This window comes from Lampris incognitus, chromosome 6 (genome assembly GCF_029633865.1).
Source record: "Lampris incognitus isolate fLamInc1 chromosome 6, fLamInc1.hap2, whole genome shotgun sequence".
Taxonomy (NCBI): Eukaryota; Metazoa; Chordata; class Actinopteri; order Lampriformes; family Lampridae; genus Lampris; species Lampris incognitus.
In genome coordinates this window covers 56,383,011-56,410,724 of record NC_079216.1, presented here as the reverse complement: position 1 = coordinate 56,410,724, position 27,714 = coordinate 56,383,011, and the positions used below count along the sequence as shown (strand labels likewise).

The 27,714-nt window shown below is 44.3% G+C and overlaps 1 protein-coding gene across 1 annotated transcript; it reads left to right on the top strand.

Annotated features, from left to right (window-relative positions):
• Positions 1 to 370: 370 nt before the first annotated feature.
• On the top strand, positions 371 to 27,143 carry calb2a (calbindin 2a). Its single transcript, XM_056282037.1, has 11 exons — positions 371 to 589; positions 8,358 to 8,434; positions 8,530 to 8,619; positions 9,306 to 9,386; positions 13,368 to 13,424; positions 17,177 to 17,254; positions 19,674 to 19,729; positions 20,326 to 20,365; positions 20,713 to 20,766; positions 23,954 to 24,025; positions 25,454 to 27,143. Exons 1-11 carry the CDS (start codon positions 496 to 498, stop codon positions 25,568 to 25,570), a joined length of 816 nt encoding a protein of 271 aa, XP_056138012.1. The 5' UTR covers positions 371 to 495; the 3' UTR covers positions 25,571 to 27,143.
• Positions 27,144 to 27,714: the final 571 nt, after the last annotated feature.

The window sequence follows — 27,714 nt, the reverse complement described above, 5'->3', positions numbered from 1 at the left end:
ACATAGTATTACCAAAGCACCAGGTGGAACAAAACAGTACAGTACACTTTATAACATGCAAACTACAATAGAAAACAATGTTGCTGTATTGCTAAAAACAATCAACCAACCACTTTAACAATATTTAGTAGTCCAACGTTAACTTCAACTGTCTGTTTGTCTGTCTCGCTCCATCTCTCTCTCGCTCTCTCACACACACACACACACACACACACACACACACACACACACACACACAAACTGAACAGGAAAACAAATAAATAAATAAACACTCGCACACGGTCCGATGAACGTCGGGCGGTGACAGTGCGCCTCCCGCGCGCGCACGGCGGAACTGCAGGACGCCGCGCGGAGGCTAAAAGCGCCGCGCCGCGCGCGCCGGGCGCACAGTGCGGCGCGTGTGAAGCGGGGAAAAAGTGTGTCCGGGATATTTTCTGGGTCGTCCAGCAAGCAGCAGGACCACCGCATCCTCCAGCCTCCCTCTCCGCCGAGACCATGGCAACCAAACCGCAGCAGCCTCCTCACCTCCACCTGGCCGAGGTCACCGCGTCCCAGTTCCTGGACATCTGGAAACACTTCGACACCGACGGTAGGCCACATAGTTTTACGGAGGGCAAAACAGGCGATAAAACCACCAGAAAGCAGCAGTCATGCGGATTAAGATTAGCTAAAGACGGTTTGAACTAACGGGGGCAGTTTGGCACGAGTGGATGACTTCCCATCCAGACCATGTCTAGTTTTAAAAAGCGCTGCCCTCGCGGCACGGCACGGCGCTCTGTCGCGGGGCAGCCCGACATCACAGCAGCGCGCGGGAAAGTTTGGCTCCCTTCCCCGGGCAATTATAACAGTTACCACCAGGCCATTATAACAGTTACCACCAGGCAATTATAACAGTTACCACCGGGCAATTATAACAGTTACCACCAGGCCATTATAACAGTTACCACCAGGCCATTATAACAGTTACCACCGGGCCATTATAACAGTTACCACCAGGCCATTATAACAGTTACCACCAGGCAATTATAATAGTTACCACCAGGCCATTATAACAGTTACCACCAGTCAATCATAAGTTACCAGAGTAAATCAAACGCGTCTCTCCAGTTGTTGTTAGTGTTGTAGCCTGTTTTGTCACGCACCATCTAATCCATGTGAAATGGTCTCCCTGTTGTTACATTTGCTTGTCGTTGATGGATACGTAGTCTACATTAATATAAAGAGTCTCCCCTTCGCGCGTTATTCCCATATCAAATTATAGGCTGTGCGGTGCGCGTGACGCACCTGCCCTGAAGTGATTCCAACGGGGGAAACGCGTCTTTAAACCCGCATCACCTCAGTACTTAGCCTGATCCGTCTCACACCTGACCAGCTTAAACCATCGCTTTAGTTACGCCATGCTACGGATGACAAGTACACGATGGGCAATTTTACTCCATTTCAATAGATAGATAGATAGATAGATAGATAGATAGATAGATAGATAGAGGGTTTTTTTTCTTGTCAACGGTGTTGACAAGTTTGTACTGCAATGTATTAAACGTTTTTTTCCTATATATATATATATTCACACACACACCTATATACTCTATGTCTATATATATATATACACACACACACTATACTATAAGAGAAAGAAAGTGATATGTATATATTTGTGATATATATATATATATATGTCACAAAATCTGCTTATCTATGCAAAAATATCAAATGTTGAACTGTTTGGTCATCAGTTTTCAATTAATCCTCCCTTAAATACTACAGATAAAGATAATATGGAGTTATTGCCCATGCAGCCCTACTGAGAGGCTCATATAGATTACTGTGTGCATATAGATTACTGTGTGTGTTATTTTGGATTATTACACAAATAAGTGGAGTTTCTGAGTGATGCATGTTCCATGACCCCCCCCCCCATTTTTTTGGGTCTAGTTTCTTTGTTTAAGCTAAAAGAGGCTGGTGACTGAAAAGGCGTATGTATATTTGCGCGTTGTTGACAAGCCATCGGTTTCTCTGAGCCCTGATGGTTCTACGGAGCGCCTCAGAGGAGGCGACTATGCATCAAAATCGTCTGACGGCTCAATTTAAAATTGTCTCAGATGAGCTAACGCAGGAAAGACATCTCTATTTATTCAAACCCTCCACTGTCTCTCTGCCTCTCTTCTCTCCTGCCATCTACCTGTCTCTCCACAGATGTCATTTCTCATTTTCCTTATTATATTTTCATTAGTTTGTGCGTCCGCATGAATATCCTGTGTGTGTGTGTTCCAGGTTTTTCTATCCTACTGGGGACCAAATGTCTCCGTCAGGGTAGAGAAACCTGACACCACCTACCTTGTGGGGACATTTTATGGGTCCCCATCAGGAAGAGGGTCTATTTTAGGGTTAGGATTTGGGTTTAGGGTTAAGGTTAGAATTAGGATTAGGTTAAAGTTAGGGTGAGGTTAAGGGCTCGGGAATGAATGTAGTCAATGAGGGGCCCCCACAAGTATAGGGCGACGTGGTGTGTGTGTGTGTGTGTGTGTGTGTGTGTGTGTGTGTGTGTGTGTGTGTGTGTCTCCATCAACGCTCTAGTGAGATATGAGATGTAATAATACTTGTTCCACGAAATGGCGCACACTGAATTTATATCATTTCCTTCCTTCTATACAACAAATGGCATCCAATTATAAATTGTATACATATTTTGCTCCCTGATTACTACTAGGTACCTAGAAGTAACAATCAAATTTTCCCCTATATAAAACATATCTGTGCTCAGGATTTGGAGGGTGGGATTAAGATTATGGTCAGTGTGTTGCACTTGGTTGGTGGTCATATTCTGGGGATTATCCTCTCATTGCTATCTGTTTTAAGGCCTGTAACTGTGCATAAAGGGACATTGCGGTGGAGTGAGGAGTCAGGCATGCACTTTTTTCCGGCGTTGGGTGGCTCGTCCAACGCTATCGTCGATGAAAATTGTGAGGGCGCTCATGTGAAAACACCATTTCAAATCCAGGTGTCGGAGCAGCCTAATCCTCCTGCACAGGGGATTTTACATATATCATGGTTTGCAACTACCTTAGTTTGCAAATCAAATGTAAGAAGTGCATCAGTGGATTTGGATATCGTGTTTGATTTCTTCATTCATGGCCAGGAGTGTCTTCAGGCTGAATAACAAGGGAGGAGGGAGGGAGGAGAGAGAGAGAGAGTGCGAGAGAGAGAGCTAATTTGTTTGTTCAGATGGAGTAAAACCTCTGTTGAGCTGCAGATCAAAATACACAGGGGGAGCGATGCACCCTGAGATGATGAAACCACATATTCCCCCTACTGGCCCCGGATCAGATCTCATCAGGACCGTCTCCTCCGCTCTGTTTGCTCCTCGTCTTCTCTATAAACTCACTCAGCAGTCGGTTATCTCCCTGTTTAATCAATTCCAAATGACATGGAATGGAAACTGCAATTTATTTGCATGTTGAGCATCATCATCCTTCTTTTTTAAGTTGTCTGTTGCAGCCCTCTACCAAAAATAAATCTGATTTAAATCTTGGAAAAGAGTTGCCTCCTGAATTGATTCAGCTGGAAGTGAGCTGAGACTGAAGCGAGCTGCCTCGCTGCCCAGACAGCATCCGGATGTGGGCCACTTCAGGCAGTGATGCGGCACTGATGGCCTTCTTCTGGCCCTGACAAAATGGATGTGAGCCTTAAGTGGCCCACATGTATAATAGCAAATATGGCCAAAATATGCCAAATCAAATGTGGGCCTTTTTTGGCAAAGAAGTGGTGCTCTCGGCAACATGTAGTCTGGATATGACCCTGAAGTGGCCCATGTGGTAAATGTTGAATATGGTCCAAATATCACAAAACAAATATAGGCCACCTTTGGCAAATATGTGGCACATGCGGCATTGCTATGGCTTGGTTCTGGCCCAGATCTGGCAAACAGGAGCGGACCGCCAAAGTGCCATCATTCCACGAGGTATGCGGGCCGGATGAAGTGTCGGGTGTGGGATGGATCCAGGCCACAGCAATTTTGATATCTGGATGAGCCTCCTGTATGATGGGGAGCAGGAGCACGGGCCACTTCTCCACAGCTTCCTGAATCAGTGTGAGAAGTCCAACCTTCTCCTAAACACCACCAAAACAAAGGAAATGTCCACCGATTTCAGAAAGCTGCAATCCCGCTAACCCAACCCAATGCAGCCTACAATACATATTACAAGTACACTGGGATTGCGCTCCACTATGAGCTTAAAATGGGACCTGTGGACTGACCTTATAAGCACTAAAATATGACAGAGAATGTATTTTTTAAAAGAAATTGTTATCCTTTAATGTCCACAGCAAAACGCTTCAAATGTTTTACTGGTTTTCTATTGAACGTGTTCTGGCCTTCTGCATCATCTGCTGGTTTGGCAATGCTACTGAGGGCCTCAGGAAAAGACTGCCGGGGAAACGGCAGCAACGTCCAGTAAACTGCTGCCAAGCATGGAATGCTTCTGCAGAGACAGAATGACCAATAAGACAAACAACACCGTGGGTGACAGGCACCCACTCGCATCCTCATTTGAACTGTTGCCATCTGGGCGATGATATTGCCCCCCGCTATTCACTAAAAACACATACAAATTTGTATTTGCTCCACAAGCCATTACGTTTTTAAACAGGTAATGCATATACTAACAAGCAGGATGTCCAGTTGATCTGGGCAGGAGTTGCCCAAATCCTCACCATCGTTCTCTCTCTCTTTTTTTTCTTCTTTTGCACCTAATCTGTTGCAAGGTGCGAGGTGTGTGCATGAGCATATGCAGGCGTATGTCTATTAGTGACTCTGTGCCGTTGTGATGAAATGTCTTGTGATTGTGCTGCAAACCCATTGCCCCACAGGGGGGAAATAAAATAAAAGTAGTAGTAGTAGCAGTAGTAATAGCATTAATGGTGGTAGTAGTAGTAGCAGTAGTAGTGGTGGTGGTGGTGGTAGCAGTAGTGGTAGTAGTAGTAGTAGTAGTAGCAGCAGCAGCAGAAGTAGTAGTAAGTGGTAGCAGCGGTAGCAGTAGTAGTAGCAATAGTGGTAGCAGTAGTCATAGTAGTCGTAGTAGTAGTCGTAGTAATAATAGTGGTAGCAGTAGTCATAGTAGTCGTAGTAGTAGTAGTAGTAAATTGTCCCCTAGCTGCAATGTAAGTTGCTGTATTTAGATAAAGAGGTTTCTGTGCATTTGTGCTTTGCAGCTCATTTAAAGTTTGCATTTGGTTTTGTTTTGTTTTGCCTAAAACAATTTAGGGCAATATTAGAAAAACCAAGAATGTGAAAAAACTAGAATTATGATAATTCATATTATAGAACATAGGGGACCTTAGTAAACATGGTTGTAGCTTACAGGCAATGTGTGGAACAGATAGCACTTAGCCTACAGTTGAATAAAACAACAAGTCCCCCAACCCATACGATCACATAGGTCGTTTGTCCTTTAATACGACCCACAGCAGCGTTTCCTAAGTTAGCGCCCCTACATGCGGCAGGAGATATGCCACAGATACCTTTCACCTCTGTGCATTGTGGGTTTTTAAAACAATTTGAGAACAGAATATTGTTTCGCCGTCTAGTGTAGTAACTAAGATTGCTATTCACAGTATGTTTACCTATGAACAACGTTATAAGAGCTAACTTAACGTTAGCCAAAAGTTAGCAAGTCAGCTAGCATGGACATTATAACCGCTATGGGACATTAAACTTTGCTTTTATTCATATTCGTTCTCGCGATAGCTTATGGAAGGAGATAGTTTATTGTTACAGGGAAAGTGACGTATTATAATGACGGAGGACCGCGAGGAAGGAGCTTTAAACGTACCTGTAGGTCGTAATAAGGTGCTTGTATAAATGACCTATGGGGTCGTTTCTTGGTGGAGGACAGTCTCCATCTGCTGGACCGCATGGAGCCATCACAGCTTTTATTGAACAAAAGTGACATTCTTCTGTCAGAGAATATACATTAATCTAATTCATGGTCACTGTATTCTCTCTGACTAGTCGTTAAGCATATCTAACTCGCTTGTAATTATCAAGCAGGCAGTTTATCTCCATCATGCTCATTTCGAGTAAATGTCAATAACACCCACAGGAGCGAGGCTGCATAGCAGAGAGGCCTTTCAACATCCCACTTATTGGGAAATGGGAGATGGTCACAGGGATTTTGGCCATACACACACACAAACACAATGTCGAAAGAACAAAGAAGCTAAAACAGAGGGACATCCAGAGAGAGAGAGAGAGAGAGAGAGAGAGAGAGTGAGTGAGAAAGCTAGAAAATGGCAAGACGGTGTTTACTCATCTTAGATGAAGCAGAACATCCTCTGGGAGTTTATTGAAGCAGCTTCACTTCCTTTAAAGCCATTTGTCCGACCATTCAGTGAGCTTCTTGATAAGTACCACACTGGGTGAGACACTGCATCAGACAATACCTCCTGAATACATAATGCAAGAGAAACGAAATGCTGAAAACGATGTGGACGACCGGGTTTACCAACTATCACTGTGGGGATCATTGATTTTTTTTATTATTCTACAATAACCCTGCTTTGCAAAAATGACCAGTAGTAGCTGAAACAATTCATATTTTGAAGGGTAGTCGGTAGCTTTAGTTCAATAAAGAATCCTAATCTTCTATATTTAAGGCATATAAGTAAACTGTAGATGATGATTTTGTCTCCCCCCCCTCAAAAAAAAAGATACCAACGGTTTTGAGAAAATATATTAAAAATATTCTCATCATCTCATCAGCCGCTTCTTTGGGGTCAGGTCGCAGTGGCAGCAAGCTAAGCAGGGCACTCCAGACGTCCCTCTCCCCAGCAACGCCCTTCAGCTCCTCCTGGGGGATCCCAAGACATTCCCAGGCCAGATTGGGACATGTAGTCCCTCCAGCGAATTCTGGGTCTACCCCGGGGTCTTCTCCCAGTTGGACGTGCCTGGAAAACCTTCAAAGGAAGGCGCCCAGGAGGCATCCTAATCAGATGCCTGAACCACCTCAACTGGCTCCTTTCGACGCGAAGGAGCAGCGGTTCTACTCCGAGCTCCCTCCGGATGTCCGAGCTCCTCACCCTATCTCTAAGGCCAAGCCCAGACACCCTACGGAGGAAACTCATTTCAAGCGCTTGTATCTGCAATCTCACCCTTTCGGTCACTACCCATAGGTGAGGATTGGAATGAAGATTGACTGGTAAATTGAGAAATTTGCCTTCTGGCTCAGCTTCCTCTTCACCACAATGGTCCGGTACAACGTCCGCATTACTGCTGATGCTGCACCAATCCGCCTGTCAATCTCCCACTCCACCCTACCCTCACCCGTGAACAAGACCCCGAGATACTTGAACTCCTTCACTTGAGGCAACAACTCATCCCCAACCCAGAGGGAGTAATATGGAATAATATATGAAATAATATGGAATATATTAAATAAATATTAAATATATTACATTTTCTGAACAGAGCACACTTGCTACCCATACGGATTCATCTTATTTGCCAGTCTCCATTCTTTCAGAAGGCAGTATTGATCATTTCTACCAAGTAAAGGACATTGTCCTTATAATCATTTACTTACTTATATCCCAACAGTAATGCATTACTTTTAGCAGTAACGAAGTAATGCAACACGTTTCTAATAGGATTTTGGTAACGTCATTACAGTTCGTATGTCAAGTAACGCGTTACCACCCGAAAAATACCAGGCACGGACATCTATATCATCACACTCCTGTTAATACAAGCTGTTTCAGGTCTACAGCTTCATTGGGCTATACAATATCACCCACCACTGTGTTTGTAATGAACTGCAATAAACTTGAGCTCCTGCGCTTTGATTACCCACTATGAAACATTACCCCCTTTCATTTTATAATACTTAAGTCGTACTTCTGCGATTAATTTGGTGAAAGTAACGCAAAAGTAGTGTAATCAGTAACGCATTACGCTACACAGACCGTAATAAGTAACGTATTAAGTATCATTACTTTCAAATGAAAGTAACTAGTAATATGTAATCTATTTCATTTTGAAAGTAACTTGCCCAATGCTGATCTCCAAGCGTGCAACAAAAAAAAAATCTACCCCAATGCAATCTCAGCGTGATTAGTTTGCATTTGTCCTTGTCAATAAGTTCATTATGACAGAAGGGCAGGAAGAGGGTTATTGGCAAAAGGCTTATGTTAAAGTCAATACACTGGCAGAGCCAAGACATATTAGTATCTGGTTATCACAGTAAGGAACGCTGAGGATGCCTCTATGCATCAAGTTCATACAATTTTAGCATGTCAGCAATTTACAGGTGATTTCGTCACTGTGTTGCTGTATATGTCATCATGGTGTGTCCGGCTTCTAGGTAATGGCTACATTGAAGGAAAGGAGCTGGAGAACTTCTTCAAGGAGCTGGAGATTGCCCGGAGAGGAGCAGGGGTGGTGAGTCCAGCCGGCAGGAGTCTTTCACAGAAAATCAAATTATAGCATTCGCTTGTCCATTATGTGCCCCTGTGAATTTTGTTATCCATCCATAGGATCCTACAAATCCCACGTTCAGAGAAAGGATGAAGGAGTTCATGCAAAAGTTTGACAAGAACAAAGATGGGCGAATTGAGATGTCAGAGGTAAGGCCTACAAGCCACTCTTGTTCTTATCTGTTTTTGTAATTTCGCAGTCAAATTATTTATACAGGCCCAGAAACAGCTGTGCAAAAGCTTCTCCTTTGAACGATGGGGGAATTAAACGTAGTGCTGCAGAAACAACAAAGCTAATTCTCCACAAGGGATCCAAAGCAATGCTACTCAGAGGAAGCAATGGCAGAATCAATATTCCATTCACTTCTACAAGCACATTCCCTGTCAGTCTTCGCAATGTCACTTTCTGCTGCTGCTTTTCATAACCCTCAATTTTAATTTCACACCCTCCATAAACAGCATTATTTAGGCCTGGCTGAAAAAGGACCGAGTGATTAGATTCCATCAGATGCATCGGTGACCCAAAAAAAAAACAAGTGCAGACTGAACATAAAAAAAACCCCAACAATTAAATCTGGGAATTAACTGTGGGTTCTGTAGATGTAATGGGCAGTCTGCTTTGTTGGCTTCACTTTGAACATTCAAGACTTTCTGCTGCAGCATAGCCCATCCTCTGAGGTTATGTCCCTCTATTATTCATACCTGAGTGTCCCATGAGAGGCTTTGTAGACAAAAACCGTCTTGTCTCTGACCCGTCTCTCCTCACTCATCAAATCCATCATCTTGTACCACCCACGCCCTCCACCTCTCTCTCTCTACTTTTCTCCCTCCTCTAGCTGGCCCAGATTCTCCCAACTGAAGAAAACTTCCTGCTCTGCTTCAGACAATTTGTTGGCTCCAGCGCTGAGTTTATGGCGGTGAGTGTGACTGAGTGTGTGTGTGTGTGTGTGTGTGTGTGTGTGTGTGTGTGTGTGTGTGTGTGTGTGTGTGTTCTTGCTCAGCTACATTTGTGAGGAACAAATTGAGTTTTCAACCACTGTTGTGACATTTTTTGCAAAGTGAGGACAATTTGGTTGATCCCCACTTCTCTTCTTCTCTTCCATTTCTGGGTTAGGACTTGGGTTCAGGGCTAGGGTTAGATTTAGGATTAGGTTGGCATCTGGGTAGCGTGGTGGTCTATTCCATTGCCTACCAACACGGGGATCGCCGGTTCAAATCCTCGTGTTACCTGTGACTTGGTTGGGCGTCCCTACAGACACAATTGACCGTGTCTGCGGGTGGGAAGCCGGATGTGGGTATGTGTCCTGGTCGCTGCACTAGCGCCTCCTCTGGTCGGTCGGGTCGCCTGTTCGGGGGGGGGGGGATAGCATGATCCTCCCTCCCGCTACATCCCACTGGTCAAACTCCTCACTGTCAGGTGAAAAGAAGCGGCTGGAGACTCCACATTTATCGGAGGAGGCATGTGGTAGTCTGCATCCCTCCCCGGATCGGCAGAGGGGGTGGAGCAGCGACCAGGACAGCTCGGAAGAATAGGGTAATTGGCCAGATACAATTAGAGAGAAAAGGGGGGGGGGTCCAAAAAAGAAAAAAAAGGATTAGGTTACGGTTAGGGACTAGGGAATGAAGGTACGTAGGGTCCTCACAAGTATAGAAAAGCAGCCGTGTGTGTTAGTTTATGTGCACCAATACAAGTGTAAGTATCCAAGGAAGTGCTGCCGTGTCCTTTTGAATGACCCTTTCAGTTAATTTACAAATTGCTCGTCACAAAAAGCAGCCTTACTTCAATGCAAAACCGTTTTCTTGCAAAAGCGTAAATGAATGACTGACTCGTGACTAAGATTTGCTTTCCCTTGTGCGAAATGTTGAATTTCGCAGCCTCCTTCATATGCTACATGCAACATGGCGGCAGAACTTTTGCCTCAACCATTCATCAAAGAAGTCATGAAAGACAAACAGCATTAAAGGGCTGTTGTTTCACAGCTATCATGCTGGGCAAGTCCCTGATTTGAATCTTTCAGTGTTTCGTTCAGCAGCTGGGGCCACTGCCAGCGGCATTGTAGTGGGGGGCGAAAAGGGGAAGGACCTACCAGGGCCCAGAAGGAGGGGGGGGGCCTTGGGAAGCCTGGAATTAAAAGTTTGTTTTGGTAGGCAAATTTCTATTTCTAAGTAATTAGTGTCATAACTTCAGTTAAAATTGGCTCAACACATCGGTTGAGGGACTTCAAGAAAATAGAAAATAGTCTCTGAGGCCCCTCTCACCCCTTACAAAAGGTGCAAAATGGTTTAGTTCACCCCTCAAGAGCGTCTCTCAATGCAGCTCATCTAGCCCTGTTGCGAGTGACTGCTGATACAAGCACAAGCAGAGTCATGTCTTTCCCAAAGAAAGCAAAATCTGGGGTCCAGGAAAGAAAAGAAAAAAGGAAAGGGAGAGAGCGCAAAGTGAGGGTAAACAACTGTTGATTAATTTCTTCCAAAAGAAAGGTGAGCTAGGAGCTTAAATAGGAGCTAGGAGCTTAAATAGATTAATGTACTGTGATTATAAATAATATACAGTATGCTAGAACTCAAAAAAGTGATGCGTGAGAGACTAAAGAGGAAAAGGGTCCACAGAGACTGCTTATGTACGGGGGCTCAGAATTTTGTGCGACACCCCTGGCCACTGCTTTAAATTTTCCCCTCCGCTACAGAAAAATTCAATGAACTTGAAAGTAAGCCCCATTTCTTCCTGAAAATGGGAATACATTAGGGGAGATGTTCAAACTTAAACCCTCTATCATGATAAAACCCCCAAATGAGAAGAGCAGGAACCTTTATCAAGATTTTATGGACCCCCCACCCCCACCCCAAACAGACTATCGTTGATTTTTTTTTAAAACACGGGGTCTCCATCTGACTGTCCCTACGAGTGCCATACTGTAAAATGTGAAATGGAAAGCGTTCATAACTTTTTAATGCCGACAGTCACGAAGAGAGATGGGCAGATACCCTCGTGGGTTAGCTGTGCCCTGTGAGCATGCATCTACCCCTGAGATGAACAATGACATATAGCCCTCAAACACAGAGGCTCCGGGCAGTGGCGCGGATGGCATTTGAAGGGCGCTGTAATTGGATGCCATTTATTCCATAACGTATTTCCAGAGCATGTGGGAAATGGCTGCCCAGTCAGATGGGCTGTCTGCTGTACGATGGCATCACAACCAATCACAAACCATCCATCCATTGTCTTAACCGCTTATCCTGCTCTCAGGGTCACGGGGATGCTGGAGCCTATTCCAGCAGTCATTGGGCGGCAGGCGGGGAGACAAAGAGGAGGAGGCTGTCATCCTCTGTTGAGTCACACCCAAGAGTTGGGATAATATGGAAGGAGGATGAGAGGAAGAGAGAATAAAAGTAAAGAGAAGGGGGGCGTCCGGGTGGTGTGACGGTCTATTCCATTGCCAACCAACACGGGGATCGCCGGTTCGAATCCCGGTGTTACCTCTGGCTTGGTCGGGCATCCCTATAGACACAATAGGCCGTGTCTGTGGGTGGGAAGCCGGATGTGGCTATGTGTCCTGGTCGCTGCACTAGCGCCTCCTCTGGTTGGTCAGGGAGGGGGAACTGGGGGAATAGTGTGATCCTCCCACACGCTACGTCCCCCTGGTGACACTCCTCAATGTCAGGTGAAAAGAAGCGGCTGGCGACTCCACGTGTATCGGAGGAGGCATGTGGTAGTCTGCAGCCCTCCCCGGATCACCAGAGGGGGTGGAGCAGCAACCGGGACGGCTCAGAGAGTGGGGCAATGGGCGAAGTACAACTGGGGAGAAAAAGGGGGGGAAATAAAAAAAAAGTAAGAGAGCGTGAGAAAGAATAAGAGCGAGTAAGAAAGAATAGAAAGCAAAGGAAAGAGACGTTGAAAAGGGAGAAAGATGCAGCGTGAGAAGTCAATGGGTGCACGATGGCCTTGGAAAGTACTCGTAGAGGATCAGAGAGAGAGAGCGAAAGAGAAGAGAGAGAGAGGTAATGGGAAACAAAAGAAAGACATTAAAAACAGAGAACGAGTGAGAAGTCAATGGGAGTAAGATGGAATAAGAAAGTATTGGTGGAGTATCAGAGCGAGTGAGAGTGCGAGAGAGCACGAGAGAGAGAGAGAGAAAGGTAATGGAAAACAAAAGAAAGACATTAAAAACAGAGAAGAATGCGTGAGAAGTCAATGGGAGCAAGATGGAATAAGAAAGTATTTGTACAGTATCAGAGAGAGCAAGAGAGAGAGGGGGGGAGTAATCAGTCTTTGTTGAGGAGTGAAGAGAGGAGGAAATGGGGGAGAGAGGTATTTAAAGGGTTAGAATAAGGAAGCAGGACCTTCTATTTCCAGCGTCATATATAATGGATAACACCACTGTAGCTCCGCTGAGCCCAGAGGAGGTGGAGGAGGGGGGAGTACAAGGAGAGGAGGGGGGGGGTTGGAAGGGGTCATCCATCTTTGATAAGGAGCCCTTCTTTAGACGGGGACAGCTGCAAGATTAAAACATTGATTAAAATGCCTCTCTCTCTCTCTCTCCATTGTGTGGGAGAGTGGGGTTGCGATGAAAACTGTTTGATCACAATGCGCCTTCAGGCTTTTGTAGGTATCCCCTCTAGAACCGGTCTCTCCGTCTCACCTCAGAGAAAATCAAACTGTTAGCACAGTTAAGGAGCCATGGGCCTGGCCCAGAAATAATGGATACGGGGGGGAGAAGTTTTAATCATCCCGGATTAAAGCATCTGCCACATACCAGAAATAGAAATGGGAAATGATTCAATTAAAAGTGTGTGTGTGTGTGTGTGTGCGTGTGTGCGTGTGTGTGTGTGTTTCACCATCAGGTCCTATTAGAGGGTGTACTGATAACCGGCGTTGAATGTTTTGGGTTGTTTTTCAGGCATGGCGGCGATACGACACAGACCGCAGTGGCTATATTGAAGCGAACGAACTGAAGGTATGTTTCAGTTTTGAGACGTCCTCTACAAATTGTGACAAATTATGCAGTTTATATAATCTTTAATAAGATTTACGAGTGGTCCCCTTTTTACTTCTCGCTGAGTACCACTGACTGGCCATCAATTCAATTTTTCTTTTTTGTTGCTGATCAGTAATTCAGATTTGCATTGGTATGGTCAGTGAATGGCGTAGAATAGTGATTGTGAATGGTTCTGACTGAGCCTTTAACAAAATAGTGTGGAGTTTGCATGTTCTCCCCGTGTCTGTGTGGGTTTCCTCCTGGTGCTCCGGTTTCCTCCCACCATCAAAAAGACATGCATGTTAGGGTTAATACGCCTGCCTGTGCCCCTGAGCAAGGCAATGGAAAGAAGAACTCTGGAGCTGGTCCCCGGGCAGCGCAGTTGCCCACTGCTCCTATACAATAGGATGGGTTACACGCAGAGAACAAATTCATTGTAAGAATAAAATGGTCACATGAAGTGGCTTTTTTCTTTCAGTGTAGTGCTTAGCGATATGGAAAATATCATCAACATATATCACAATATCTGCTTACACGTGCAAATACAACACAACACCACTGAAAGATCTATGGTAAACGATAATCCTGAATGTATTGCGCTGTCCTATGCAAGTGTGAACAAGAAGAAGAAGCAGAAGCAGGCCAAAGTACTGCTGTCAGTGTTGACGCTGCCAAAATTGAAGTCGGCTGTTGTGTCAAACAGATAATTAGTATTAAAATATTTTGTTTGGGGCGTCCGGGTAGCATAGCGGTCTATTTCATAGCCTATCAACACGGGGATCTCCGGTTTGAATCCCTGTGTTGCCTCCGTCTTGGTCAGCTGTTCCTACAAGCACAATTGGCCATGTCTGTGGGTGGGAAGCCGGATGTGGCTATGTGTCCTGGTTACTGCACTAGCGCCTCCTCTGGCCGGTCGGGGCGCCTGCTCAGGGAGCAGGGGGAACTGGGGGGGGGGGGGGGAATAGCGTGATCCTCCCACGCACCACATCCCCCTGGTGAAAAGCTTCACTGTCAGGTGAAAAGAAGTGGTTGGCGACGCCACATATATCAGAGGCGGCATGTGGTAGTATGCAGCCCTCCCCGGATCGACAGAAGGGGTGGAGCAGCGACCGGGACGGCTTGAAAGAGCGGGGTAATTGGCTGGATACAATTGGGGAGAAACCCCCCCCCCATATATGTTAGTTTGACGGACTGTCTGAGAACCTTTGCTGGCCTTTTGGGGAAATTGATAGCAGCATTCAGGCAGCTGCTTAACCTGTGGAAAGCGGTGCAAGAGAGCCTCTAATGCCCATGACTAGCGCAAGGTCTTATAAATGCTCTAAGATGATGTCTTGATGCATTACCCAGGTAAGAAAATCAAAGAAGGTTGAATCAGTTCCTCTGGATACAATGTTTATTGCAACAGTATTGCAGTGTCGTTTATAAGGCTGGGGTATCTGCAGTCAGTTGAGACCGAAGAGGTCACTCAGATGAGTGATGAAACCTACCTGTCGATAAATGCTGTGTCCCGAAGAACCGATTCAACCTTCTTGTCTTGGAGATGATGTAAACAGCCCGCGTCATTCTGTACCTCAGACTGTACATGGAACGTGGGTCACTCGGGGAGGGACGTGTTACGGGATCATCGAGTACATATTTCTAACGTTCACATGTTCAGATCCGGCTGTTATGGGATCACATTAATTCCATCTGACCGGCTGCAGATGAGTTACTCAGGTGTGCCGTTAGAAAAGCAGCTTGAACATTTCTGTGTTTCGCCAAGAGATTTGTGCATTTCCTTGATTCCGCTCAGGCTAAAAGGTACAGAGGAGATGTCATGCACACAGGATTCAGGTTACACTATACTGCTATATTCCCATCATGGATTTAGTCAGATTGTTGGGTTTAAGGAAGAAAAAAAAAACATTCCTGAAATTATGGATTTATCCAGATCTTCTGCTGTGAGATGGAATATTCCTCCTCTCACAAATTAGATCTGCAGCCGGAACTGTTAGTTGTTAAAGGTACGATCTGAAATGCATGCACATGGTGGCTCTCCACCACGCTGCTGCTGTTGTTTTGCTCGCACTTCCTAAACTTTGCTTTATTCCTTGCGAATGAGAAAACCAGGTGACGTCACATTGGGTTCAATTCCTTTTGAGGCTTTCAGTCGTCTCCATATCTCAAACAAATACGCAATATTGACTCCCTTTCCCCCCCTTAATGTATCCGGTCAATTACCCCACTCTTCCGAGCCATCCCAGTCGCTACTCCACCCCCTCTGGTGATCCGGGGAGGGCTGCAGACTACCACATGCCTCCTCCGATACATGTGGCATCGCCAGCCACTTCTTTTCACCTGAGAGTAAGGGTTTTCACCAGGGGGACATAGCGCATGGGAGGATCACACAATTCCCCCCGAGCCCCCCTCCCCCGAACAGGCGCCCCCACCGACCAGAGGAGGTGCTAGTGCAGCGACCAGGACACATACCCGCATCCGGCTTTCCACCCGCAGACACGGCCAATAGGGATGCCTGACCAAGCCGGAGGTACCACGCGGATTTGAACTGGCGAGCCCCGTGTTGGTAGGCAACGGAATAGACCGCTACGCTACCTGGATGCTACGTGGTGTTTCTTGTAATCAGAACCCTCGGGCTGTCACAGTACTCTACATAGCTGTGGATGTGCCATTACAGATTGCACCTTTAACGTCTTAGAGATATTAATAGATATCACAGGTTGTATCATCATAGCATGAGTGGACCGCATGATTTCAGAAAACTAATGTGAATGTTAGCAAAGCGTTTTCATGTTAAGCCTCTGTTACAATGGGTAACACTATAATAACGACACAAATGAAGCATTAGTTAAGTATTAGTATCTACTGAATTCATCATTTGTAAAGCATCTGTAAAGCAAGACATGCACCAATGGTTAGTGTGCTAATAGATGTTTTATAAATACTTATTAATACTGCAATTTGTTTTGGGTTTTTTTTAATCTATTTTTTTTCTTTTGTTTCCTTTTTCATGTTTATATTTAACCTATTGTAATGTGGTTTAATTCTGTTTCGAGAAGGGGCCTGCGGGAAGGGGTATGAGTAGATAGAGAGGAGCAGGATGTGGGTAAATGGGATTTGGGGATGTTAAAATTTAAAAAATATCAGTCTTTCAACTGTAATTGTTCAGTTCGATTTGTTTTTCTTGAAAAATAGAATTTTTTTTACGAAAACATACTGCAATTCATGGTTAATTCCGGTAGTTACTAGTTGTTAGTTAAGTATTTTGTATGACCTCATGTAAAGTGAGGACTATCTGTGCCTTACAAAGCATTTACACATGAGACTGAAAGGCCAGCAGCACCTTGAGACTCACAGAAGTCTAAAGGATCACAAGATCCTTTAGAAAGTGTAAACACATGATTAACAAACTATTTAGATGTACATTTGTGCATGAATTAATCACGAATTGCAGTATTAATAAGTATTTATAAAACATCTATTAACACACTAACCATTGGTGCATGTCTTGCTTTACAAACTCTTACAAATGCTTTATAAATGATGAATTCAGTAGTTACCAATACTTAACTAATGCTTCATTTGTGTCGTTATTACAGTGTTACCCACAATGCTTTCCATGGAGGGACATGTCTGTAATCCACACGCATGTTGTAAATAGAGGACCCTATATTCAAAATCACAGTATGTGCAGTACATGTGAAAGCTGTTTCTGCATCAATGTCTGTCCTCAGGGCTTCCTGTCAGACCTGCTTGAGAAAGCCAACAGACACTATGATGACCAGAAGCTCCAGGAGTACACACAGACTATAGTAAGACTGACTCTCTCTCTCTCTCTCTCTCTCTCTCTCTCTCTCTCTCTCTCTCTCCTCTCTCCCTCTCTCTCTCTCTCTCTCTCTCTCTCTCTCCCTCCCTCCCTCCCTCCCTCCCTCCCTCCCTCTCTCCCTCCCACACCCACACACTTTGCCCTAAAATGCCACTGTTCTCTTCATTGCTCAGTGATATTTAAAATCATATAGGATCTAAGGTTCTCGCTACAACGGCTGCAAACTCGTTCAAGTGTAGAGGCTCACACAAACTCTCGTCTCGAACACACACACACACACACACACACACACACACACACACACACACACACACACACACACACAGCATAAAGAACCCTTGACATTTCCTCTACACCGACACTGGAAGTGCTATTGCAAAATATGCACCTACTGTAAATTAATACTAGCCCAGAGGACTAAAACCACTCCATAATTATTAGAAAATCTAGATACGTATGCTGTCTTTGTCCTTACAAGAGGTAAGGTCTGGTCTTGTGTCTCTCTGGCGAGGAGGACAGAGGTCTATTGTGTTAGCGGCAGCAGCTGAGCGATCACAAGTAAACTGTGTTCTGCAAGCCGCACATTCATTCGAAGCCCAGATGTCTCAACATCTGCTTGATGCTGAAAACCCTACGAGCCCAACAGGGTTTGCTCAAGCAAGATATTCCACTAACCTTCGGCATCCTGAGACTTCACTGACAAAGTTGTTAATTGTGTCTCTCCTCGTTTGCATTGCCACAGATGCTAACGTCTATCCGAGCGACTGATGGGACAGTTTCTGTGAATGGCAAAGTGATTTGTGGAGTCTGACTCAAGAAGCACAACATAGATATTCTCAAACCTTTGAACACTGGGCGTCCGGGTAGCGTAGCAGTCTATTCTGTTGCCTACCAACACAGGGATCGCCGGTTTGAATCCTCGTGTTACCGCCGGCTTGGTCGGGCGTCCCTACAGACACAATTGGCCGTGTCTGCGGGTGGGAAGCCAGATGTGGGTATGTGTACTAGTCGCTGCACTAGCGCCTCCTCCCCAGATAGTGAAGAATCTTTGGCCCAAATATGGCCCACATTTGCAGTTATCTTATGACCCACATTTGGCCTTGAATGACAGCGTTGACTCAGGGTGAGTGTGGCTGCCTCAACTCAGCCACGCTTGGGCCACATTTGGGCCACATCTGGCCCACAAAGTATGTGCTGTAACCCAAGTCAGGCCCGATTCATGACATTTGGGCTACGTCTGGCCCCACAACAGTTACCAGTGCTGTAACTGAGCCGTAAGTGCCAAAAGTGCCCCAGATTAGGCCCAAATGCGTCTGCTATCTGGGACTGGTCGGTCGGGGCGCCTGTTCAGGGGGGGGGGCACTCAGGGGGAATAGCGTGATCCTCCCACGCGCTACGTCTCCCTGGCGAAACTCCTCACTGTCAGGTGATAAGAAGCGGCTGGCGACTCCACATGTATCGGAGGAGGCATGTGGTAGTCTGCAGCCCTCCCCGGATCGGCAGAGGGGGTGGAGCAGCGACCGGGTTGAATGGCCAGGTACAACTAGGGAGAAAAGGGGGGAGGGGGGGGGGGACGACAACAACATTTGAACACTTGGGAAAGCAGTCTCTTGTCCTGTTTTAAGGACGCATCAGCACTTTTTGCCAGTCTTCCATCCACAACAAGACATTATTCAGGTGAAGTTTGCAGAATTTCAGAAGCATGCCCCATTGATGGTTAATCCTACACCATTTTGGAGGGTTTTTTGTTGTTGTTGTTGTTGGTATCTGAATAATCGCCACTAGATTTATGTTCACATTTGTTTGTGACATTAGTGCAAAATACTCTGCATACTTTAATGGCTGCAATAGTACTGATGAGTGATAGAGAACCTGCATGTAATTTGGCGAATAATGGTTTCATGCATAATTTTCTATCGTTAACAGATGTCAGCAAATCAATTATCCAAACACAAATTCTATGTAATGAAAACATTTGTGAACTATTGTGTTGGAGGAGTGTGCTTTTTTGGGTTAACAAGCTGAAGTCTTTAAGTCTCAACCTTGAAAAATTTCCATTGCTTAAAGAGGAGATTCCAACAGAAAATAACGCGCTGGTTGAGATTCGGTGAGAGCCGATTATTTTTCCTGAGGTCCCATTGTTTATTCATTAAATGTGATATGGGCTCTCGAGGTGGGAGCGGTGTGATTCAATGACATTTTCAAATTGCTGAGGGTGAAATTGCCTTCCGTTAGCAGTCATTTCCCAACACCTCCACTGGAGACAGGGAATAATGGAAAACAATGTGAATGTTATTATCAGCACACAAAAAAAAAAAGACCTGCAGGCTCCGTTATCAGCTTTGGTGAGACTACTGTTTAATTTCTCTCTTTATGGTTCCTTGTTATGTCTCTGTTCCTCACAGCTCAGAATGTTTGATCTGAATGGAGATGGAAAGCTCGGCCTGTCAGAGATGGCAAGGTAATGTCCCAGGTAGCAAAATTGCTGTGGCCCAAACCCGTCCCACACCCGACACTTTCATCCGGCCCACATACTGCGTGGAATGATGGCACTTGGGCAGCCCACTCCTGTTTGCCGGATCTGGACCAGAACCAAGCCGTAGCAATGCCGCATGTGCCACATATTTGCCAAAGGTGGCCCATATTTGTTTTGTGATATTTGGGCCACATTCACCATTTACCACACGGGCCACTTCACGGTCACATCCAGATTACATGTTGCCCAGAGCACCGCATCTTTGCCAAAAAAGGCCCACATGTGATTTGGCATATTTGGGCCATATTTGCTATTATACACGTGGGCCACTTCAGGCTCACATCCATTTTGTCGGGGCCAGAAGAAGGCCATCAGTGCCGCATCAGTGCCTGAAGTGGCTCACATCTGGGAGCTATCTGGGGTACAATGCACTTCTTTCTGCATCCAAACCTCCTGTTACATGCTCCACAATGCTCACTCAGTTTTCAGCTTTGTTGTTTTTTACAAATGTAACTTGTTTTGAGGTAATTAGATAATTAAGCTGTATGTTACATTACTAAACCTGGCCTTCTTGCCCGCAGGCTTCTTCCTGTTCAAGAGAACTTCTTGTTGAAGTTCCAGGTAGGATACCCTGTTAAAATATAATGCTGATAAGTGGAATTTAGTCAACAATTTACATCACTTTTAAACAACACCTGATGAGCTGCATTAAAAAATTATGGTGCAATACAATATACGACACTGTAAAATGCTTAACAAGCTGTAGTTAAAAAAAAGCACTGATTTTAAGCAGCAGCTGTCTTATCATATATATATATATATATATATATATGCATTAAAATCCCTTTTCCTGTACCCTGTTGATATATATGTGTGTGTGTGTGTGTGTGTGTGTGTGTGTGTGTGTGTGTGTGTGTATTTGCAGTTTATGAATTTGAAGCCATGTAATTTACACTGTGTTTTCACAGGGTGTCAAGTTGACCACTGAGCAGTTCAACGCCATCTTTACATACTATGACAAAGTAAGTTTATCATTACCGCTTGGGTTCGAGTTACACTGAGGCTGCTGGGGATGCACAACTGCATTACGATAAACAACCAGCAGCAGTTTACCCATGACAGAAGCTACACTGACTAACATTATGGTGCTCACGTTATCATGTTTCTATCAGCAGTTTAGCCAAGTCCTTTTAGCAGACATTTTTATTTACTTATTCAAACTAAATATGAGGGCAATCGGTTCTACCACCCTAGACCCATACCAACATGTTTTTTTACAACAATCTAAAAAAAGAAAAAGAAAAAAGGTGTACCTCCTCTTTCAGATGTAGTTGGCGCTCTCCTGGTTGAGTTTATGGACTTAAGTGTAAGGCATGCCTTGCTGTCACATCTTCATCTCCTATGCTTTGTTTTATCTGTCATTTTCACTGCACTATCTCAGTATCTTCAGATATAGAAAATATAGATATAGAATAGATATAGATATCGATATAGAAGAGAGGGCATCCGGGTGGCGTGGCGGTCTATTCTGTTGCCTACCAACACAGGGATTGTCGGTTCAAATCCCCGTTACACCTCCGGCTTGGTCGGGTGTCCCTACAGAAACAACTGGCCGTGTCTGCGGATGGGAAGCCGGATGTGGGTATGTGTCCTGGTCGCTGCACTAGCTGGTTGGTCGGGGTGCCTGTTCGTGGGGGAGGGGGAACTGGGAGGAATAGCGTGATCCTCCCACGTGCTACGTCCCCCTGGTGAAACTCACTATCAGGCGAAAAGAAGTGGCTGGCGACGCCACATGTATCGGAGGAGGCATGTGGTAGTCTGCAGCCCTCCAGGATCAGCAGAGGGGGTGGAGCAGTGAACAGTACAGCTCGGAAAATAGGGTAATTGGCCGGATACGATTGGGGAGAAAACGCAGGGGGGGATAATAAATAAATAAATAAATAGCCAACCAACCAGATAAGAAAACATGACAAAACCACAATGGTTTGCACTTTATATGCATTATTTGTTTAGCAATAGTATTTGTTTTAGTTATACTATTGTAGTCAGACGTATGACCACACCTATGCAAATGACTGGTTTGGCCCTCTGCACAGACTAGGAAAATGAGTTTGGATTTGTGCACCTGTCCCTTTGTAAGCATATGGGGTTTGCTGAGGACCGGTCATGTTAAAGGGAAATTTCCCCGACGGTTTTGTGTATGTGTGATCGGTACTTATGAGTACTGTAGTTGACTGAAGCAGTAAAGTCCTCGCTGTGTACTATGCCGATGGAGAAATCAAGGTTGTCCTGCTTTCACACAATGCCTACATGTACCAGAATGCATTGCGCGTAAGCTTCTGTATCGTCGTCCATAAAATCTTCCACGCCAGTGTTATGGAACATCATTTCCACCATCGCACACAGTTTAGACGAAAGAAGGAGGACATGTTTGAACAGCGTGTTTAGTTAGAAACCCTGCTAGTGTTTCCGGCCGCCAAAATGACATCACGATACGTCATTTGGTTGCCGGAAAAAAAAGGGGTTTCAGCACCGCCCAAGAAATGTAGAAACGATCGGGAATAGCTACAGATGTTTTTCCTGTGCTATTCCCGTCACAGACAGACGGAGACAAGGTTTGATGGCAGTTTGAGCCACATTACTAGAGCTGTGTATTGGCGAGAATGTGGCGATACGATACATATCACGATAGAGGGGTTACAATCCAATATATTGCGATATATCGCGATACTGTCAGAAAGGCGATATATTGCGGTTTCATAGGCCTGTGTTCTTTGTGCTGATGCTACTTCCTGTCTCAGTTTGCGTTGTTGCGTTGGAGTGGAAGAGTCAAATGGCTGAAGATAGACTACAACACTGTTATCTAGCGGTCGTGGGGTTACACCCAACACAAAATGTTTGTCACGAAACTTTACATGTAAACAATAAAAAAAGCGACATAGTGGTTTTGAGAATCGATACAGTATCACAAATGATAATATCGCGATATTCGAGTGTACCGATATTTTCTTGAACCCCTATTGGACAGCAGTAACAGAGTGTAAAAGTAAAGAAATTAATCTAAAAAAAATAATCCTGACCAGATGGGGGTAATTTCATGTTATGTTGTTGATGGTAGACAAAGACCGAGAAGATGGCTGGATGTTCAATTATAGGTATCCCACTGCAGTCCGTTCACGTACACGCTCGGTGTAAGGAGGTGTAATGTAATTTTGCGTCCGTGTGTAATTCGTTTCAGCATTTTGTTTCGAGGCTGAGCCCGATCCAGCTGAAACACGTGCAGATGCTGTCGCTGCTGTTGAGGGATTGCCGGTAGAGAAGTGGCCAGACGGCAAAGTGTGGCAGGTCAACTGCACACTAACATGGCTGAAAGAATCAGAGCCAAAAATTGTGCAAAGCTATGAGAAATTTTTACAAAATGCATGTTGGCTGGGAACCAGTACAGCCAAACCTGACTAGTATGTGATGTTGTTCCACTCTTTCCGAGTCTGCAGCGTCTCATTACAATCAACCATAAAGTGAAAAAAGCACAATATTTTTTTTATTATTATTATTATTTATTATTAATAATTTATGTTTTAAGTTTATGAAATTTATGACAATTTATGAACTTATGACCCTGAGAAAGGATAAGTGGATTGGATAATGAATGAATGAATGAATGAATCTATGACAGCTCAGCCAAGGGTTGTGAATTTGAAATATAATTACTGAAGTTTCAAAAATAAGACAAATTAAGGAGCAAATGGTTCTTCTAGAGGCTGAGCCTAAATCAATGGAGAGTCATTTTGCGACTGTGCATAGGGAAATTTCCCATTGATTTGCACACATTTTCTAATTTAAAACTCTTATTACTATCATTAAATATGAATAAATAATCTATCGAGCCACTTTATTCTGGCTCTTGACATCAAAGATGAATCTCTGCATAGAACTTGAAGGGCTGAAAGAAAACCAACGTTGCTGGATTGTCATTTCACATGCCAAGAAACGAGGACATTGTCACAGTGAAAGAGCCCATTTAGTCAAATTTTACAACTCTGTTTGTTTACACCGTTTAGATATGTACTCATAATCACACACAAAAAAAACAGACTGAGATTGAAGGGAGGTCATTATGTTTGAGAACTGCAGCAGAATTCTTGATTTATCTTGCCTACCAATACGTTCTGTCTGCATATTTAAATGAGACTGTTTTGGCTTTTTTAGGATGGGAACGGCTACATCGATGAGCAGGAGTTGGACGCCCTGTTACGAGACCTTTACCAGAAGAACAAGAAGGTGAGGTGACATCTTCTAAGCTGTTGTCTCATGTTAGAAGGTGACTGATGGGTCAGTGTGGAGCGTCCATGGGCTGAGGCATATGGCATATGTACACGCCGTGAGTCTAAATCCAGTCCGTGGCGTTTGTCACATATCATCAACTCTCTCTCTGATCCTTCCTGTCACTCTCAGTTACGTACTTTCTGTTATCGAATAACGTGGAAGTGCCTTAAATTAATTTTTTTAAAAGTGCCGTCTTAGCATAGGGGACGGCGCTTACATAAAACACACCAGGAACATGCCAAGAAAGCTGGCCGCTAGCGAGTCAAAGCCAACGTGTGATTTAGACTGTCCCAGATTTCCGTGCCGCAGACGCTCAGATCAGAAGCTTTGACTTTCTTGGAAGTCTTCTGTTGCGTCTTTTAGCTGTAGTGATGCCAACACACACATCCTTTAAAATCTGTCAGGCACCAGTTTGGCATCTGGCCAGGATGCTGGTCCAAACAGGTATTAACATGAAAGCCAGTCTGCTGAGTACTTCCTTACAGTCTTCAGTTCATAAGATTTTTCACGTAAATCAACAAAGGATGTGAATTTGTAGGTTGCTCACGTGTGTAAATTATTTCTAGAGTAATAAATAAGATGGGGAAGTTGTATGAAAAATACGGTGAGTCTCTTCTATATAACATGCACACGGTCTCGAGCATGAATGAATATACCGATAGGCTGGGCTAATAACAAATCATATATATTTTAACATACATTGAGAAAATTGCCCAAATTTTGTGAGTTTGTAACACAGAAGAAAGCATAAATTAGACAAGTTGATTTAAAAATATCTCTCTGGTAGAAATACTATTCTTAATTAAAGAATATGCCCAGTTGTAATTTGACCTATTTAATACCACAGCTGTCTTTTCTGCTTGTGAGAACAGGACTTGAGATTAGGAAAACACTCACACAGATGGATGCTGTGGTGTTCTTCCAGCATGGACGACAGCTGCTGAATTAAAAGCTAACTGGCCTTAAAGCGGCTTGCAGCAATTTTAATTAAGAACACTTTTTATAATATTTACTCATACTCTTTCTGCATCTTCACAGCTATTAGGTAAGTAGATGTACTGGGGGAAAAAAATCTGGTCTCTGTGGCCGCCCGAGACACTATAAATGGAGACGGGTCATTTTCTCTGTACCCACTCCGAGATGAAAGCCGGCATCTCTATTGGTCCCTACTCGCTGTCAATCAGCTTTCACGAGGCTCTTATACAGTAGTGAGGGGGTGGATTCATTTGCAGTATGCTATCAAAATACAGCTAGCTTCCGCCCAGGATCAGTTACTGCCACTTCAGTCAAATTCTTCGAGGAATGTCATTTAGCGCGGTCATTTATCTTCATGGATGTCAATTCGCGCCTCCTGCTACCCTGACATAATTTTTCTTTGTTCAGGATGTGGACCTGAAGAACCTGACAGGCTACAAGCAAAGCATCATGGCCCTATCTGACGGAGGGAAGCTCTACCGCAGCGAGCTGGAAATTGTCCTCTGCAGGGAGCCGATGGTGTGACGCTTCCTCCCTCTTTTTCCATCTCTTATCTGTCCCGCCCTTCTCTCCTCAGACCACAACCACTTCCAGCTACCTGGTAGACATACCAGGTGCATGTGCTGGACACAGCCCCTCATGTTATAACTCCAGGATGAATGAAAAGTGCACCGACAGCACAAAGCAGCTCTTCCTTTTACAAATTCTGAAACTTGACCCCCCCCCCCCCATTCACTCTCTCTGGCTGGCCCTTACCCTCTACCCTGAACCTCTGCCATTCCACCTTCATGATGTAGCCCTTTAGACAGACCTGCCAGCTATTCACAATGATTCTGCAAACCTAAAACCAAACCCTGTTCAAACCAACCTCACCCCTTCAAACAACCTGACTCAAACTATACTTCTAACCTTTGTGTGTAAGAGAATCACAAAGGTTTTGTTTTTTGACAACGTGGGTCTTTTTTTCATACTTTCTTTTTCTGCCATCATGTATTTCGGTTATGATATCCAAAAACTCACTGGCTTCATATTGAAGATTTTAGACACAGGACCATCATTGGATTGATATGGATTTATAAGATGTATAAAAAGAAAATGGGTGGCACGGTGGCGCAGTGGTTAGCATGGTCGCCTCACAGCAAGAAGGTCCTGGGCTCAAACCCCAGGGTAGTCCAAACTTGGGGGTCGTCCCGGGGTCATCCTCTGTGTGGAGTTCGCATGTTTTCCCCGCGTCTGTGTGGGTTTCCTCCGGGTGCTTGGGTTTCCTCCCAATCAGCCATACTAAATTGTCTCTAGGTGTGAGTGTGTGCGTGCCCTGTGAAAGTTAAAAGTTATCATCCAAGTTGTCCAATATGATTAACAGTCAGTTGCATTGCTGAGCTACTTCCTGGTCCAACTTGTGGGAAGGACCAGCCTATACATACCATAGGTAGTAATAACCACCGATAAACTAAACTACCTGGGGAGTGCATTGGAGAAGTCAGATTATGGAAAATCACGTACACAGTCTAACTGAGGCACTAGAGTTTATTGTTGTTGAACGTTTTAAGGCTCGCTTTGTCTAGCTGTGGTCTTGTGTCCAAAATGCAGTCGGTGATTTTAAGTTATATTATAAATGATATGCATGATGGCAAAACCTACAAAAATAGGACCCAAAGTCATAAAAAACATCCCTTAACTTTGCCATCCATCCCTTCATCTCCCATTCTTACATCAAACTGCGTCCTTTAAACTTTGCCTGACCCCCAACCCCCCACCCCCCAGCCAAAACCCCAGTCTTAATCCTAGACCCCAGACTTGAACCCTTCAGAAATGACCCTTAATCCAGATAATAACTTTTCAACCATGACTTCGCTGTTCCCACGCCCTTCGACATCGCATCAGATTCTATAGATATAGTGAAATAACTCCAGATAACTGTGTTGAGTTTAACCTTTCTGTCAGTCAAAGTCTGTAATGGCGCCGATATGTATGTTTTGATTTTTTTTTCCAACCCCTTCTGTGCCCGAAGCCATCTCCTTTCATTCATTCTCAGCTCTACTGATATAATGTCATGATCTCATTTTCAAAAGTTAGTTTTTGGCTGATATAATCTAATGAAAACATCAATAAAATGTCTTAAGATTGAAATGCTGTGACGTTTGATGTTGTATCAATTTTTTTTAATTTTTTTTTTTTGGGTGGTTTAACGCCACATGATGGCTTGCTGCTCCAACAGGACAGCATCTCTCCTCACTGTATTGCTCCTAAAGGCATTTTAACAGTGCGCCATCGTGCCCTGTTGTTCTGCAAAGGTCACTTTTTCACTGTTTGTTTTATTTTGGGGATATTTTTGTTGCTTCTGATGGAAATCACATACTGTACAAGTAGCTTTATATCAATATAACGACAGAGTACAAAAGAGTATACCTATAAAACAAAGAAGAAAAAATCAGTCAAAGGTATGGAGAGATACTGACATTCTCCTCTGTTACTGAAAATCACTTAAAGCCATCTCTTTCATACAGTACTTTATTGCTTGTTTTGCAAAATTATGATGCACGAGATATTGCATATTGTACCAACCTAACAGTAAGAAGAGACAGCATGACAAACACATTCATTAACACGATGGCGATCAATACAGTATTATCTTGCTCACCTTGACCTTTCTTATTTCACATCTTCCC